This window comes from Ovis canadensis, chromosome 5 (assembly GCF_042477335.2).
Source record: "Ovis canadensis isolate MfBH-ARS-UI-01 breed Bighorn chromosome 5, ARS-UI_OviCan_v2, whole genome shotgun sequence".
NCBI classification, from domain to species: domain Eukaryota; kingdom Metazoa; phylum Chordata; class Mammalia; order Artiodactyla; family Bovidae; genus Ovis; species Ovis canadensis.
This window is the reverse complement of record NC_091249.1, coordinates 39,855,686-39,872,183: the sequence shown is the minus strand read 5'-3', so window position 1 is coordinate 39,872,183 and position 16,498 is coordinate 39,855,686. Positions and strand designations below refer to the sequence as shown.

At 41.5% G+C, this 16,498-nt stretch overlaps 2 protein-coding genes and 1 pseudogene across 2 annotated transcripts in view; 2 read left to right on the top strand and 1 right to left on the bottom strand.

The window, feature by feature from the left end:
- The window catches only part of LOC138441134 (large ribosomal subunit protein uL16-like), a 790,661-nt gene that overhangs the window by 566,591 nt on the left and 207,572 nt on the right, over positions 1-16,498 (top strand). The gene's annotated exons all lie outside the window — the stretch shown is intronic.
- Positions 1-16,498, top strand: part of LMNB1 (lamin B1) — a 53,349-nt gene that overhangs the window by 11,800 nt on the left and 25,051 nt on the right. The window contains exons 2-3 of the mRNA XM_069591646.1: positions 12,750-12,906; positions 13,545-13,670. Coding sequence (XP_069447747.1) covers positions 12,750-12,906; positions 13,545-13,670 — 283 coding nt within the window. The remainder of the gene's footprint in view (positions 1-12,749; positions 12,907-13,544; positions 13,671-16,498) is intronic.
- LOC138441135 (transcription factor BTF3 pseudogene) lies at positions 7,725-8,373 on the bottom strand (annotated as a pseudogene).

Here is a 16,498-nt window from a genome sequence, read left to right as displayed (position 1 = left end):
GAGGTTAATGGTGTTAGTCAGTCAGTTGTTGCTAGATTGCTAGGTGGAGATGCCAGCAATTTGGAGGACTTCTCTGGAGCTCTGAGGAGAGACTTGATTGGAGATACAGTTTTTGAAGCCTGATATTGGAGAAGGAAATGGCAACCCACTCCAGTATTCTTGCCTGGAGAATCCCAGGGACAGGAGCCTGGTGGGCTGCCATCTATGGGGTCGCACAGAGTCGGACACGACTGACGTGACTTAGCGGCATTGAGGGGTAAAGAGAGAAAAGAGAAGAAGGACAAAGTCAGAGACATGGAAAACGTCTACGTGTGAGGATGAGGTAGAGGATGGAAAACCTACAGCTAAGATAATAAGTAATAGCAAGAGAAGTAGGCCCAGAATTGAGTCATGGAACAGTGAGATTTACAAAGGAATGTTAGTGCAGTTCTGGTTTGATAAGGCCTGAGAAGTATCTATCCATTGACTTCTGTTCATGGGAGCATATTGTTGACTGTGAGGAGCATCTAATGCTAGTCCAAGGCCACTGACCATTATCAAGGAAGAAATGGGAATAAACATGTGGGTCACAAAGGGTGTTTGATGTGAAAGGAAGATGTTCTTAAAGGTCGATTTAAAGTAGATTTTTACTTGATGTTTATGTAGCGGAACATTGGATAGGGTACCAGAACACTTATCCCTCTAAGATTCTGCACTAAAAAATGTTATTGTTTCCCTGCCTTTGTCTAAGACACTTTTAAGTAGCTTCCAGGACTGTGGCTTCTAGAGTAAAGAGTAAACTCCTCAGTATCACCTAATAGATTGACCGTATAATTTAGTATCCAAACAGGGATACTTCTTTCTGTGTGTGAAAGAGAGAGCTATTGATAATTATGCTGGGACAACTGGTGCCGGTGGAAATTGCCCTAGACAGACTTGGACAAAATGGTCATTTTACCTAAATGTTCTTACCTTGATGAGCTGGCTCCTGAGTGACTCTGTGGCTTCAGCTTATACCGTACTTGGCTTTGCTCCCTCCCCTCCAAAGGTGAAGTTTTTTATTCAGTCCCATTTATGGAAGATGAAGAATTGAGTTTTTTCATTCTATTCTTCATAATACAAATTCTTCTTCCTCTTTTCCTCCTAATAGTCATACATTATGTTTTAGTTGAGATTAGCTTTAGGTCAGTTTTTGGTATATAAAGTATTAATGAATGGTGTTCTGCTGCAAATGCTCCTGGAGCACCAATTTGCTCGTATGTGACTGGTAAATAGGGAAATGGCATAATTATAATTGGAGGTTGTATTGATTTCTATGTGGCTTTTCCCAATAAAGGAGAGGCAGAATATCAAGAGTAGAGTTCAGAGGAAAAGAAAGCTCTGACTTCAGTTTCATTTTAACAAAGTTAAGGATCCTGCACCCAGGAGTCCCTCCCCGAGAGAGGCACTGTGCCTCTGTTCTTAGAGCCTTGGTTGTATTCAGTCTGTTTCCGTCTCTAATGGCTCAGTTCCTGCAGATCAGCAAGGCCTCTCTGATGCTGTGCGTCTCTGAGCATCTCTTGAGGCTGCTCTATCCATGCCAAACTGACTGCATTGCCCAAGCCATCTCCTGGGGTACTAATTATGTCACTGCTGGTGCGTTGGTTAGGGCTGTGTAACTTTTGAATGATTGGTTCCAACCTTATTTTTCCCATTCTCTTATTTTTAATGTGCAAGAGTTTTCAGAAGCACAAATTGTATTACAGTAGAGAAGCCTATACTCTATGAACATAATCCTCAACAGAACTCAGTAGTGTTCTGTAGTTTTCCTTTCCTGTACCGCTTTTCCTTTTGATTGTCTATGAAAATAGTATTTTCCCCACTTTCTTGTTGTTGTTCAGTCACTAAGTCATGTCAGACTCTTTGTGAACCCATGAACTGCAGCATGCCAGGCTTCTCTGTCCATTACTGTCTCCCTGAGTTTGCTCAAACTCATACCCCTTGAGTCAGTGAAACCATTCAGCCATCTCATCCTCTGTTACCCCCTTCTCTTCCCCTCAATTTTTCACAGTATCAGGGTCTTTTCCAGTGAGTCAGCCTTTTCACATCAGGTGGCCAAAGTACTGGAGCTTCAGCTTCAGCACCAGCCTTTCCAATGAATATTCAGGGTGGATTTCCTTTAGGATTGACTGGTTTGATCTCCTTGCTGTCCAAGGGACTCTCAAGAGTCTTCTCCAACACAGTTCAAAAGCATCAATTCCTCGGCGTTCAGCCTTCTTTATGATCCAACTCTCACATCCATACATGACTACTGGGAAAACATAGCTTCAACTATATGAACCTTTGTGGGCAAAGTGATGTCTTTGCTGTTTAAAACACTGTCTAGGTTTGACATAGGTATTCTTTCAAGGAACAAACGCCTTTTAATTTCGTGGCTGCAGTCACCGTCTGCAGTGATTTCGGAGCTCAAGAAAATGAAATCTGACACTGTTTCCACATTTTCCCAGTCTGTTTGCTTTGAAGTGATAGGACCAAATGCCATGATCTTACTTAGTTTTTTGAATGCTGAGTTTTAGGCCAGCTTTTTCACTCTCCTCTTTCACTTTCATCAAGAGTCTAATTCCTCTTCACTTTCTGCCATATGGGTGGTGTCATCTGCATATCTGAGGTTGTTGATATTTCTCCCAGCAGTCTTGATTCCAGCTTGTGATTCCTCTAGCCTGGCATTTCGCATGATGTAGTCTGTATATAAGTTAAACAAGCAGGGTGACAGTGTACAGCCTTGACGTACTCCTTTCCCAATTTGGACCCAGTCCATTGTTCCATGTCTGGTTCTAACTGTTGCTTCTTGTCCTGCATACCAGTTTCTCAGGAGGCAGGTAAGGTGGTTTGGTATTCTCATATCTTTAAGAATATTCCACAGTTTGTTGTGATCCACACAGTCAAAGACTTTAGCATAGTCAATGAAGCAGAAGTAGATTTTTTTTTGGAATTCCCTTGCTTCCCCCTCCCCCCCACTTATTTAGTTTTGTTTAACTATAAAGAAAGATGATGTCAGTTGCTAAGACATCGAGTCAGTAGTAATCAGGAGGCTTTCTATTAGTTTTATCTTATTATAGAAATATAATTTTGCATCTGTGCTTTTTTCTTGTCTAGTTGCATTGCATAAGCATTGATACTTTGGGTGTAGAATTCTAAGTTGTAAAGAATATTTCCTCAGGATTTTGAAAGCATGCTCTACAGTTTTCTAGCTTTTGTTGTTACTAAGAAGTACTAATGACTGAAAAGTTAAAAGAGTTTGTAGGACATATCCTTTTGTTTTGGAGTACTTGTGGAAGGTGATGACCATCACAGCCACTGTCTGCCTTGGGGAGCTGGACATCTTGAATCTGAGGCTGCTGGTCTTGAAGGGTCTCCTGTGAAGGTGGGTGCCTGCTGTGGTTCACTTTGGAGTCATAAAATCTAATGGTGAACATAGCAGGAGTATCCATTTGCACAAACTCTCCTTGAGGTGGACATCTTGCCTGGGTTTCCATCACCAAGGCTTGGCCCCACTCAACAGCCTGTAAGTGCTGACTTCTCAGGCCTAGCAAACAACCAGTGGGGCACACAGCCCCACCCATCAGCAGACAGGTTGCCCAAAGGCTTTCTAAGCCCACGGCTATCTCTGGACACTTTAATATTGTTAAGCTGGCAATTCTCCCCAGATTGACCCACAGATTCAATGCAGTCTCTCTCAGAATCAGTTGTTTCTTTTGTAGAAATTGTCACACTAAGCCTAAAATTTAAATGGAAATCCATGGTATCCAGAATAGCCAAAACAGTCTCAAAATTGGAGGAATGAGTTCCTGATTTCAAAAGTACTATAGTAATGTATGTGGTGTTGACCCTCCTTGTCAGCAGAGAAATTGCCATAAATACTAGGAAGGTAGCCCCATGATACTTCCTTCTTTTGTATCATGGATGTATGGCAACCCACTCCAGTGTTCTTGCCTGGAGAATCCCAGGGACGGGGGAGTCTGGTGGGCTGCCATCTATGGGGTCGCACAGAGTCGGACACGACTGAAGCGACTTAGCAGCAGCAGCAGTGAGAGTATATACTTTGCCTCCAGAATCCTAGCTGCAAGAGATTCTGGCAAATGTCGTTTATGTTTTCTAGTTTAAGAAAGCGCAGCCAGGAGGGTGGAATGGACACTGGGTGAGTCAGTTTACAGTGAGAGTTTCTCTCAAAGGTCTGATGACTGTTACATGTCCTCTGTGTTCAGAAGCAGGGCTCTAAGAATGGGAAGCTGTATGCACGAATGGATGCATTCATGACTAAGCATCATTGTGTAACAGTGGAATCGCTTAGTTGGAAACTTACCCAGTGTCTGTCTTCAAGTCTTCTCTCTTGGGTTTTGTCTGTACAGTGCACTTCAAGCTGAGGGAGATTGAGAGGCGACATCAGCATCTGTAAAAGTCCACTGGAATTCTGCCTTTTCAGTATAATAGTGTGCCTTTGGCTGTTCAGGTGGCGCCAGGTCTGAGGTTCTGTTCTACTCCTTAGAGAGTAAACTTTTCCTTTCTCATCCTGGTGAATGAGGAGCCATTGGCCCAGGAACATAGAGTATGGTCTGCTTAGCCTCTCAAATAGATTTTCATCTAGTCCTACTTCAGGTTACTGGGGTATCTCTTGCTGTCAACAGTATCTGCAGTATAAATTAGGTCATTTCTCACATAGCCCTGTGTCTGGCTCGAGATTCGGCCCTCTAGGGTTGGCCGGGCTCATTGTCACTCGTCTGATTTTAGCTTCTAAAATGTTGTTCCTTCCGTGTCAATTTGTTACTCAGTTGTTGTGTTTCTGGATGGGGTAACAGTGGAGCCGTGTTTAATGTGCCATTTTCACTGGGAAGTTACATCATGTGCTCTTACAGCACTGTGTACCTTTTCTGTTTCTTAGGGATGTTGCTGATAGGTTTGATTTGTTAAGACAATTTTGTGTGATTCATTGGTTCCCCTGCTGGACTGGAATCTCTTTGTGCACAGGGCTGGAGTCTGATTTTGCTTCTTCTTGTATCAGCACATTTCCTAGCACTCTCTAGGCTTCCCCAAAATAATTATTGACTTAGTAATAACCATTTTTGTAGGAGACTGTTTTCTCTTTAGATTGGGTTGCACATAACCCATAGAGGAACAATGAAATAACTAATGATAGTAATTGTATTGCTGGATAAAATTTGGGTTTGAAAAGTGATTTTCTGATGTAAAAAATGGCTGGTGACATAAAATCAGTCTCTTTCTGAACACTATGTAAAATGATCATCCTCCCTTTCTTTCTCTAACTCCTTGTTCTGAATTGTTTTTCTTTGAAATATTGATTATCCCTGCTGTATATGTATTTGTGTCTCTCCCCAGTATAATGTACCTTCCGTAAGATCAGGGACTCTGTATGTTTTGTTCATTGCTAGTTTCCACACACCCAGATCAGTGACCTAGCATAACGAGGTTGTGATTTTAGTTGTTTTTTTTCCCCCAGCAAGTCACTTTTTTGTTAAAACTTAAACTGTATTTGTCCATTCCTCTCTTGCGTCTGTTTATGTCAGTGGATTTCTTTTGTTCAGAGAAATGGTTCTGTGGTCCAGTGTTGATCTTGCTTAATTTTTTCCTAATTTTAACCTGATTGCAATTAGAGTTTACCTGATTTTGATTGGGTTGTTGCTAATGTGTTGACTGCTCAGTTTATTTATTTATGTTTAATTTTTGGCCACGCCACTTGGCTTGTGGGATCTTAGGTCCCTGACCAGGGATGGAGCCCATGCCCCCTACGGCAGAAGCATGGAGTCCTAACCACTAGACCACCAGAGAATTCCCAGCTGCTCAGTTTATTGAATGAGAAGCAGAATTTTATTACCACCGGAAATGATCCATTTTAGGTTTGTGCAGAAGCATCTTAGTCTTTTTGCTTGTGTCAGAGGAGACCCTTATTAATGGAAATTGTGATCACACGACTTTGGTGACATTGTATATTAGATTTTACTTAGTTTGTAATTAATTTTCCTTGGTAGAAATATTGGGGATCAGATCCCTTCTCCCTTTGGAAGGGAAGATACTCTGAGGACAGTATTGAGGCTGATGAGTGAATGTTGGGGCAGATGCATTTAATATGCAGTTTGAGTCTATTACTTTAGATAGATTACTCAGTTTCAGGACAGAAGGGTTTTGTTTGGGCCTATTAATATCCTTTATCTTAAGCCCAAACACAGTTCTGTCCCAGCCTCTATGGGGTCTCTGGGTCCTGGTGCTCAAAAGGTTTGTTTGAGCCCTCTGAGCGTTTCTGGTGAGTATGGGGTTTGATTCTAAACGTGATTCTGCCCTTCCTAGCATCTTGCTGGGGCATCTCCTTTGTTCTTGGACGTGGGGTATCCTCTCAGAGCCACTCTCCAGCCGCACGCCCACCACGCAGCCTTTGCTCCAGCACCTACCATCTTTCTGGGTCTTCTCTGCCCTTGGATGTCAGGTATCTCCTCACAGTCGCTCCCACGCCAACTCATTTGAGAAGACCCTGATGCTGGGAAAGATTGAAGGCAGGAGGAGAAGGGGACGACAGAGGATGACATGGTTGGGTGGCATCACTGACTCAATGGACATGAGTTTGAGTAAGCTCTGGGAGTTGGCGATGGACAGGGAGGCCTGGCGTACTGCAGCCTATGGGGTCGCAAAGAGTCGGACACAACTGAGCAATGGAACTGAACTAAAGCCCAAAGTAAAGTTTATTTTTGCACTGAAAGTCTGAACCATGGCTACATAATATAGGGCATGTTGATTCTGAACTCTGGGATGGAAAGTGCCTCAGAAGCTGGATTATTTGATAGTCATTGAATAATTGCGTTAGTGTTGAGTGGTGTTCAGCTGCCACCAGACAGCTGTTCAGAAGAACCTTACTGTATATTAACACCAGAGCTCAAAGAGCTGTGCCTGATCAGCCTGGCTCTCCATGTAGAGTGGGTCTATTTTGAAGGATTTAAAAAGCCTTTGTGGATATGATTAAAAGTAATTTTATAAAGAATGGTTCCTGTTACCTGATTGAAGGTAAAAAACTAAAATGACATTTCCCTTTCATTCCCTGTAATTTGTTTTTCTAAATAAGAATGATCCTGAAGTAAATGTTAGTGATGAGTGCTGAGTTAAGAAAGGTAGCTGGACACCTGCCGAGAACTCATTGGCGTGTTTTGTTTTTGTTGGTCTTTCATCTTCTTTTGTAGTCTCATTTCCATCTAGGGAGATTAAAAATTAGGAACATTATTAAGTCGGAATCTGTTGAGTAGCTACTCTTAAATAAGATGAACTTGACAGTCTGTAATAGCTTTTCAAAATTGCAAATAAGTGATCTGAGCAACCAGAGTTGCCTAGTATTTTGCTATGGAATATTATGAGTGGGGTTTAAAACATACCTGAGAGTGGTTCCTTTTTGGTTTCCATAAGCTGTTGTCTGACATGTGAAGGCAGTAATTAAAAAGACCCAATACTTGTATTTCTGTTTTTAGAAATATGAGTGTCTCTTGCTTGTTCCCCACCCCGCCTTGCCAGATGTGTGGCTTTTTGTTTTATTTTATTTTTTGCTAGGCAAAGAATTTTATTTATCTTTGTCTCAAACTTTATTCTTAGGCTTCTTCAGCTTCATTAGCTGCAAAGAATGAATTGTATATAAGCAAAAACTGAAAAGAGCTGCAGTGTCCAGGGGCTTAGGCTTAAAAATATTAGAGATCTAGATTTTATCAGATCCATAAACACAATTTTTAAAAGCAGTCATAATATAAAATAGCAGCTCCCAGTAACTTCTTCAAGATTTATCTTCTTCAGAAGTTAACTCAATTCAGTTGCTTCATTCTTGGAAGCCTCATCAAAATTCTCCACAAGATCTGGAACTTCATCATCCTCCTCCTCTCCAGTGGCAAGTGGTGCTTTTCCATCCACAGATTGTTTGGGCAGAGCTTCAGCCAGTCTCCTTAAACTGGTGAGACTGTCGGCACCAAGCTGGTTTAAGATGCTGGGGAGCATTTCTGCCAGTTGCTTTGTCTCAGCGTGGCCGGTAATGGTGAAAGTGTTTGCTGCCAGAGATGCCTGAACTTCAGGGTTGTTAAAGCGGATCACTGTTCCTTGATTTGTGAACATATTCACCTCTTTAGTACCAGAGATATTGTTTACCCTAACTTTAAAGAGAACTGAAGTTTTTTGTCATCTGCTGGGCTGTTCTATGAGCCACCTTCTTCTTTCTGCGAGCAGCTCCTTTCCCACCAATGCGCACTTGCGCCTGCAGTTTGGCCAGTTTCTCTTGGTTCATGATAGTTTCTTTCATCTTGTTGGAGCGGAAATGGGGCCGCGCGGGGGACTAGGGTTGGTGCTCAGGTGGTCTCGGGCGGACCCGCTGAGGTTAGGCGCACACGCGGGGAAGCAAGACGGCAGCTAGAGGACGTGTGGCTTCTTAAAGTCAGTATTCTAAAGTCTATCATTATTACAGTTTGGATGTATTTTTTTTTCATAAGAATACGCATCTTCAACAGATTGAATACGCATCTTCAACAGATTTTATTAATTTAGCAAGCATTTGTGTGTGCGCGCGCGCGCGCGCGTTATTGCTCAGTCGTGTCCGATTCTTTGCGACCTCATGGACTATTGCCCTCCAAGGCTCCTATGTCCATGGGATTTTCCAGGCAAGAATACTGGAGTGGGTAACCATTCCCTTCTCCAGGGCATCTTCCCAACCCAGGGATCAAACCCAGTTCTCCATCATTGCAAGCAGACTCTTTACCATCTGAGCCACTAGGGAATCTCCTAGTTTTCTTGCCCTTATCTATTCTTGTATATTTGCAGTATAATAACCTTTGGTAAATTTCATGGAAATGCCATTTAACATCCAGAAAGTAATTTTGTATACCTTCTACTTATGTAGCTATTCTGTCAACTAAGAGACCATCTTACCATTTAGGTCTCTTATTTTGAATTGCTTAATGTTACACTTTGTTACTTATATTTCCGTATATGAGAATCAATGAACAAGGACAAAAGTATTTGAGGAAAAACTGAAAATTAATGGCACTTGTGAAAGAAGGAAGCCAAACCCGGATATATAAATTCTGTCCTGAAAATGAACATGGAGTCTTCGTTCATGGGTCACGTAGTAGGTGATTTAGGGAACCTGAATTCAGGGACTTTGGGGGTTGTGTTACTAGTCAAGCTAGAGAATTAATTCAGCTGAGCATTGTGCTATATACTGACTTGTGTAAACTGACCAGTGAAAAGTTAGCGGAAGGGCAGTAAGTTGCCAAGTGAAGTGAAGTCGTTCAGTCGTGTCCGACTCTTTGCCACCCCCATGGACTGTAGCCTACCAGGCTCCTTCGTCCTTGGGATTTCCCAGGCAAGACTACTGGAGTGGATTTCCATTTCCTTCTCCAGGAGATCTTCCCGACCCAAGGATTGAATCCGGGTCTCCCACATTATAGGCAGACACTTTACCTTCTGAGCCACCAGGGAAGTTGCCAATGCCTGACTAATTAAAACTGTTCTGTAACAAGTTTCAGATCATGTTCTAGTATGTATTTATCCCTCTAGTTCTGCTTAATTTATTTCCCTATTTAAGTGGTCAACTTAATTTTTCAGGTTGTACAACTACAGTATGATTCATAATTGACTTTTAAGTTGTTATTATATACTTCCTAGGTCTTAAGTGATTTTCTGTGTGTTGTGTATAGGTGATGTGACTTTAGTTAGAATGCGCTCTACAGTTACTGCCTGCCAATGATGGATATCCCCTAGGGGCTCAGTTAAGCATTCGTTTTCCAGCAATTATGTAATTGGTTGCATTTTCTAATCTCCATTTATTTATTGGTGGGAGTAGTCCGGAATGGGGTACACTTAAACAAATGAAGGCTACTGAGGGAGTGGGATACTTGTCATCCGAGGAGAAAAGGTAGTGCAGAGTCCTCAGCAAACAGACACAGAGTTCGAGAGTCAGGCAGCTCAGTGCTGAAGCCAGGGTTGAAATGCTGGTCCTAAATCTAGCCAAGTTCAAAGAGTTGGCAGGTTAAAAACCAAGGTGATTAAAGCAGTGGTTTTCTTGGTAGTCAGAAGTGGGCAGGAGCAATTCAGAAAGTAGCAGGTAATGAATTGTGTTTAGGTTATTTAGTCCTACAAGCCTCAGGAGATTATAAGGACAGGTCCCAGATTTAGGTACCAGGTTCTATTGGGAAGTCCATTATTGAAGTTATGTCTGTTTCTCCTGATCCACTGAGATAGAATAACAGTACTGTAAATGTAGCCTTTCCAGCTGATTATTTTTTTAATGGTCAGATATTTGATTAGACCTGCTTACTTGCTATGAATGAAATTCAAGCTTGTTTAGTCCCTAAGTTGTGTCTGATTCTTTGCAACTCTACGGACTGTATCCTGTCAGGCTCCTCTGTCCGAGGGATTTCCCAGGCAAGAATATTGAAGTGGGTTGCTATTTCCTTCTCTGTGACTGAAATTCAAGCTTACTTGAAATGAAAGTAATTTTGTTTATTAAGGGAGGAGATTCGTAATTAGAGTGTTAGCTATGTTTTATAAACATTTTTTTTGTTGCTGCAATTTAAAGTTTTGGTTCTTAGGTGAACACCTCCGGTAAATGGGTATGTTTTCTGACTTACACTCAGCATGTGCATGTGTGAAAACATCTCCATTGAATAAGCAGGTCAGTAACTGAAGAAATTCAGTTAGGAAGTACAGTCTCAGAAGAATGCCCACCGATGCCTCAAGTGAAACTTCGGCGCAACTTTGGATTCCTGTCTAAGCTATTCTTTGCTGAGAGCAGTGTCAGATGTTGCTCTGTGCTTGGGTGATGCATCCTCGCATGTGTGTATTCCATGATGTCCGTTTTGCAGGTCTCTGGACTTTGACCGTGTGCTGGTAGGTAGACCAAGACTTCCTGCGTGCTCTGTAAAAATAGTGTTGTTTATTTCTGGCTGTGCTGGGTCTTCATCTCTGTGTGGGCTTTTCTCTAGTTGTGGCGAGGAGGGGCTCTCTGTAGTTGCCATGTGCAAGCTTCTCCCTGCAGTGACTTCTCTTTGTGGGGAGCAGGGGCTTTAGGGCGCAGGCTTCAGTTGCGGTTCCCGGCCGTTAGAGCACTGGCTCAGTAGTTGTGGCGAGGGGCTCAGCTGGCTCCGTGGCATGTGGGGTCCTCTCGGACCAGGGATCAAACCTATGTCTCCTGCCTTGGCAGGTGAATTCTTACTACTGGGCCACCAGGGAAGCCCCTCCTAATATTCACTGACTTAAATATTAGTCAGTGATGCAGAAGAATTTTGTAACCGTTAAGTAATTTTGAGTCCGTAGCTTTTGTAAATATTGTGCGATTCACTATAAAATATGACTGTGTTTTAAAATCCAATGTATTGTGCTATTTCTCCCTTCCAGCTCTGGTCATTTATATTGTGGGGTAAAGTAATGGCTCTTCCATAAGTATTGATTCTTTTCTGTGGTGTTCCTAGCTTTGGGACCCAACACTTTTATGAATTAGGCATTTTTGTTAACAAATTAATGACTGTATGGGAAGTTTTTTTTTTCTCCTACAGTTGATTTTTTTCCTCGCCTTTCTAAACAAAGTCTTCAGTGAAAGACTGCCATCTTGTGGTTTTTAAAAATACAGAATTTAAGAAAAAAAATTCTTGTTATGTGACAGCTGAGATTTTGTATGTGTATGTAGTTGTTTTATAATACCAAAATGAGCAAAAACTGAGTACTATTAAATCTTCTCTTTTCACTACCTTTGCTTATCCTTTGGATAGTTTTTTCTTCATTTTATTATGGTATTGATATAACTATTTTAAGGATTTCTGTTAATTAAAGATTCCTCTGTTGAGCCCACTCTCAAACATTAGTAGTGGAAATACTTCTCTATAATAGCAGTTTTAATTAAGAACATATATTGAGAGTTTTTATATTATTAAGGCTTTTCCAGTATGACCTATTAATGATAATGGAATTATTTGGATTAAAAAATACTGATCTTCACAATATAATTATTTGACAAACTATATCCTAAGGAATCTTAATTTTATAATGTAGAATTCCATTTAATAAAAAGTGATATTTATAAGTAAAATACACCTTCATTCTAGTTTCATTTTTGGATAGTTATTAGTGTAAACTGAAAATAATTATTTTCTTCAAAATACTAGGAAGCCCCTTATTTGTAGTTAAGGAAGTTTTAAAACCACTTCTTGTGTAAGAAATGGAAACTACTTGTAAGCTTGGGGTCAGTTCTTAGGTAATGTCTAAGAAGTGACTATCAATATATATCAACAAGTCATGACATTACTTTTTGAAGTAACTTTTCATTTTCATTTATTTAATCTCATCATTTATCTTGATTTATGTCTCATGTATGTCTTGATTTTTACTATTCATTGTATTTAAAAATAACAGGTTTTCATTTCTTTAGAAATGTTTTAGTGAACCATAGAGACACCTCTTTATAAAACAAGAAGGCTTGTGTTCTCCCTCAGAGACAACCAGAGTCTGATACTTTGGGCCTCTGGACATCTTACAGCTAGAGTCATTGCTAACCACGGAAGGGTGGTCGTTGAAGGAAGAAGTTATTATCCACCAAAGATAGCACTCCAGATAGAGTGCTCCCGAATCACTCCTGTGATTTTAGTAGCTTATGGCAGCCTTTATTTAAATTACCTCCTCTTTTGTTTCCCCCTTAAACAGGGAGGGAGAATGGCTCAGTTCAGCTGTATAATATGATGTCTTGCACTTTCTCAAATGTTTTGCAGTTATGCTAAGAAAGAATCTGATCTTAATGGAGCCCAGATCAAGCTTCGAGAATACGAAGCAGCGCTGAATTCGAAAGATGCCGCTTTGGCGACAGCGCTTGGTGATAAGAAAAGTTTAGAGAGTGATTTGGAAGATCTGAAGGATCAGATTGCCCAGGTAAGTTAGACTCTGCTCTTGAGCTGTATTTTGCAGGTTAATTGCCCCATCTGTCTTGATTGTAAAACTTGATTTATGTTTTTTATCTTAAATTTATTGAGTTATTTTGGCCGGCGATGGCGGGGTGGTGGTTACACCTGCAAGGATAGACCTGAGCTAGCTGGCGTGTAAAGCACCCTCACCTCTCAGTCATTGTGTCTGGACTGTGCAGATCTTATTGCTGCCGTTCGTCCTGCTTGTTGTGATCGTTCGTTTCTCGATCTCACAGCTTATTTCATTATTGTACCAAAATGTAGGGTAAAAAGAGAGAAGATGTCTTAATGGTGCTCTCCACACAGGAAAAAATAAAATTGGTAGCCAAAATCATTCGTTTGAGTTTTGAAACGTAAGCCATAGGTATCTCTTCATCCCCTGTTGCCATTTACCGAATTTGAGGGCTGTTTTGAGGTGACACTCTGTGGGTGGGACCAGCAGTTGAACCCACACTTCTGTGATAAAGATTATCATGAGGGACTCTCATACATTGACAAATACATAGAAATTGTAATACTTGACTTGATTCAATCCATCGGTATCTATTAAATTCATTACTAAATGAATGCTGTATAACTTTCATTAGTTCTTTTTCCTTCTATTAGTTGGAAGCCTCTTTAGCTGCTGCGAAGAAACAGTTAGCAGATGAAACTTTACTTAAAGTGGATTTGGAGAATCGCTGTCAGAGCCTTACTGAGGACTTGGAGTTTCGTAAAAACATGTATGAGGAGGTAATTATGTATAATTTCTCTTCTTTAAGGAATGGAAGGATCCCCAAAGGCTTTGTTATAAACCATACATGTGAAAAAATGGGAAGGATTCTGTAGGCAAAGGATTTAAAGCACTGTTCCTAAAAAGGCTACATGTAAGAATTCAAGGTGTTACGGTAAATTTATAAGCTTTTACTTCATCTAGGGCTTCCCTGATAGCTCAGTTGGTAAAGAATCCACCTGCAATGCAGGAGACCCCGGTTTGATTCCTGGGTCAGGAAGATCTGCTGGAGAAGGGATAGGCTACCCACTCCAGTATTCTTGGACTTCCCTGGTGGCTCAGCTGATAAACAATCTGCCTGCAATGGAGGGGACCTGAGATTGATCCCTTGGAGGAGGGAACAGCTACCCACTCCAGTATTTTGGCCCAGAGAATTCCATGGACTGTATGGAAACTGTATGGGGTCACAAAGAATTGGACATGACTGAGCGACTTTCACTTATGCAATAATATAACTCAACTTACTTCATCTAACTTAAAAAGGTCTGGCTACAGCTGTTAATTAACTGTCAACCTCTCTAAGCATTTGTATTAGTGATATATTACTTCAAAATTTAGTATCTTAAAATCACAGACTTTTACTATCTTACAGTTTCTCAAGGTCAGAGATCTAAGAGCTGTTTAACTTGGATGTTGTCTTCAGGGTCTCATGAGGTTGCAGTCAGGCTTTCAGCCTGGTCTGGAGGGACACTTCAGAGTTCATTCACAGCTGTTGTCTGGAGATACCAGTTCAGCATTGGCTTCCTTATGTGTATATATTGGTCGCTTGGTCGTCCCCGCCTCTTTGCAACCCTACGGACTGTAGCCCACCAGGCTCTTCTGTTAGGGCTGCTCATGACGGGATTCCTCAAGAGTGGATGATGAGAGAGAGAGAGAGCAAGGCAAGCTATATTGTCTTGTAGAGACTAAATCCCTAAGTGATGCACCGTCACTCCCCATCACACTGACGAACCACGATACAGTATGGAAGGGGGCTCACACAGGAGATGAACATAGCAGTCATTGGGGGCTGGCTACCCACAGCGTTTATAGTTATAAAAAATATCTGTCAGCCATAACTTCTGTGCTTCTGCCTTGAGGGGTAAAAGTAACAGCTGTTACCAGAAAAGACGTGTAGTGTAATACAGTTGAAGAAAGGCACATGTGTATTTTCTCAAAATTGAAGAGGGTTTGAGAACATGCAGGTTAAAGAACATGCAGTTAAATACTTAAATGACTGTACAAAAAAGAGCTTCACGACCCAGGTAATCACGATGGTGTGATCACTCACCTAGAGCCAGACATCCTGGAATGTGAAGTCAAGTGGGCCTTAGAAACCATCCCTATGAACAAAACTAGAGGAGGTGATGGAATTCCAGTTGAGCTATTTCAAATCCTGAAGGATGATGCTGTGAAAGTGCTGCACTCAATATGTCAGCAAATTAGGAAAACTCAGCAGTGGCCACAGGACTGGAAAAGGTCAGTTTTCATTCCAATCCCAAAGAAAGGTAATGCCAAAGAATGCTCAAACTATCGCACAATTGCATGCATCTCACACGTGAGTAAAGTAATGTTCAAAATTCTCCAAGCCAGGCTTCAGCAATATGTGAACTGTGAACTTCCAGATGTTCAAGCTGGATTTAGAAAAGGCAGAGGAACCAGAGATCAAATTGCTAACATCTGCTGGATCATGGAAAAAGCAAGAGAGTTCCAGAAAAACATCTATTTCTGCTTTATTGACTATGCCAAAGCCTTTGACTGTGTGGATCACAATAAACTGTGGAAAATTCTGAAAGAGATGGGAATACTGGACCACCTGACCTGCCTCTTGAGAAACCTATATGCAGGTCAGGAAGCAACAGTTAGAACTGGCCATGGAACAACAGACTGGTTCCAAATAGGAAAAGAAGTACGTCAAGGCTGTGTATTGTCACCCTGCTTATTTAACTTATATACACAGTACATCATGAGAAACGCAGGGCTGGAAGAAGCACAACCTGGAATCAAGATTACTGGGAGAAATATCAATAACCTGAGATATGCAGATGACACCACCCTTATGGCAGAAAGAGAAGAGGAACTAAAAAGCCTCTTGATGAAAGTGAAAGAGGAGAGTGAAAAAGTTGGGTTAAAGCTCAACATTCAGAAAACGAAGATCATGGCATCTGGTTCCCTCACTTCATGAAAAATAGATGGGGAAACAGTGGAAATGGTATCTGACTTTATTTTTCTGGACTCCAAAATCACTGCGGATGGTAATTGCAGCCATGAAATTAAAAGATGCTTGCTCCTTGGAAGGAAAGTTATGCCAACCTAGATAGCATATTCAAAAGCAGAGACGTTACTTTGCCGACTAAGGTCCGTCTAGTCAAGGCTATGGTTTTTCCTGTGGTCATGTATGGATGTGAGAGTTGGACTGTGAAGAAGGCTGAGCGCCGAAGAATTGATGCTTTTGAACTGTGGTGTTGGAGAAGACTCTTGAGAGTCCCTTGGACTGCAAGGAGATCCAACCAGTCCATTCTGAAGGAGATCAGTCCTGGTTGTTCTTTGGAAGGACTGATGCCGAAGCTGAAACTCCAAATACTTTGGCCACCTCATGCGAAGAGTTGACTCCTTGGAAAAGACTCTGATGCTGGGAGGAATTGGAGGCAGGAGGAGAAGGGGACAACAGAGGATGAGATGGCTGGATGGCATCACCGACTCGATGGACGTGAGTTCGAGTGAACTCCGGGAGTTGGTGATGAACAGGGAGGCCTGGCGTGCTGCGATTCATGGGGTTGCAAAGAGTTGGACACAACTGAGCAACTGA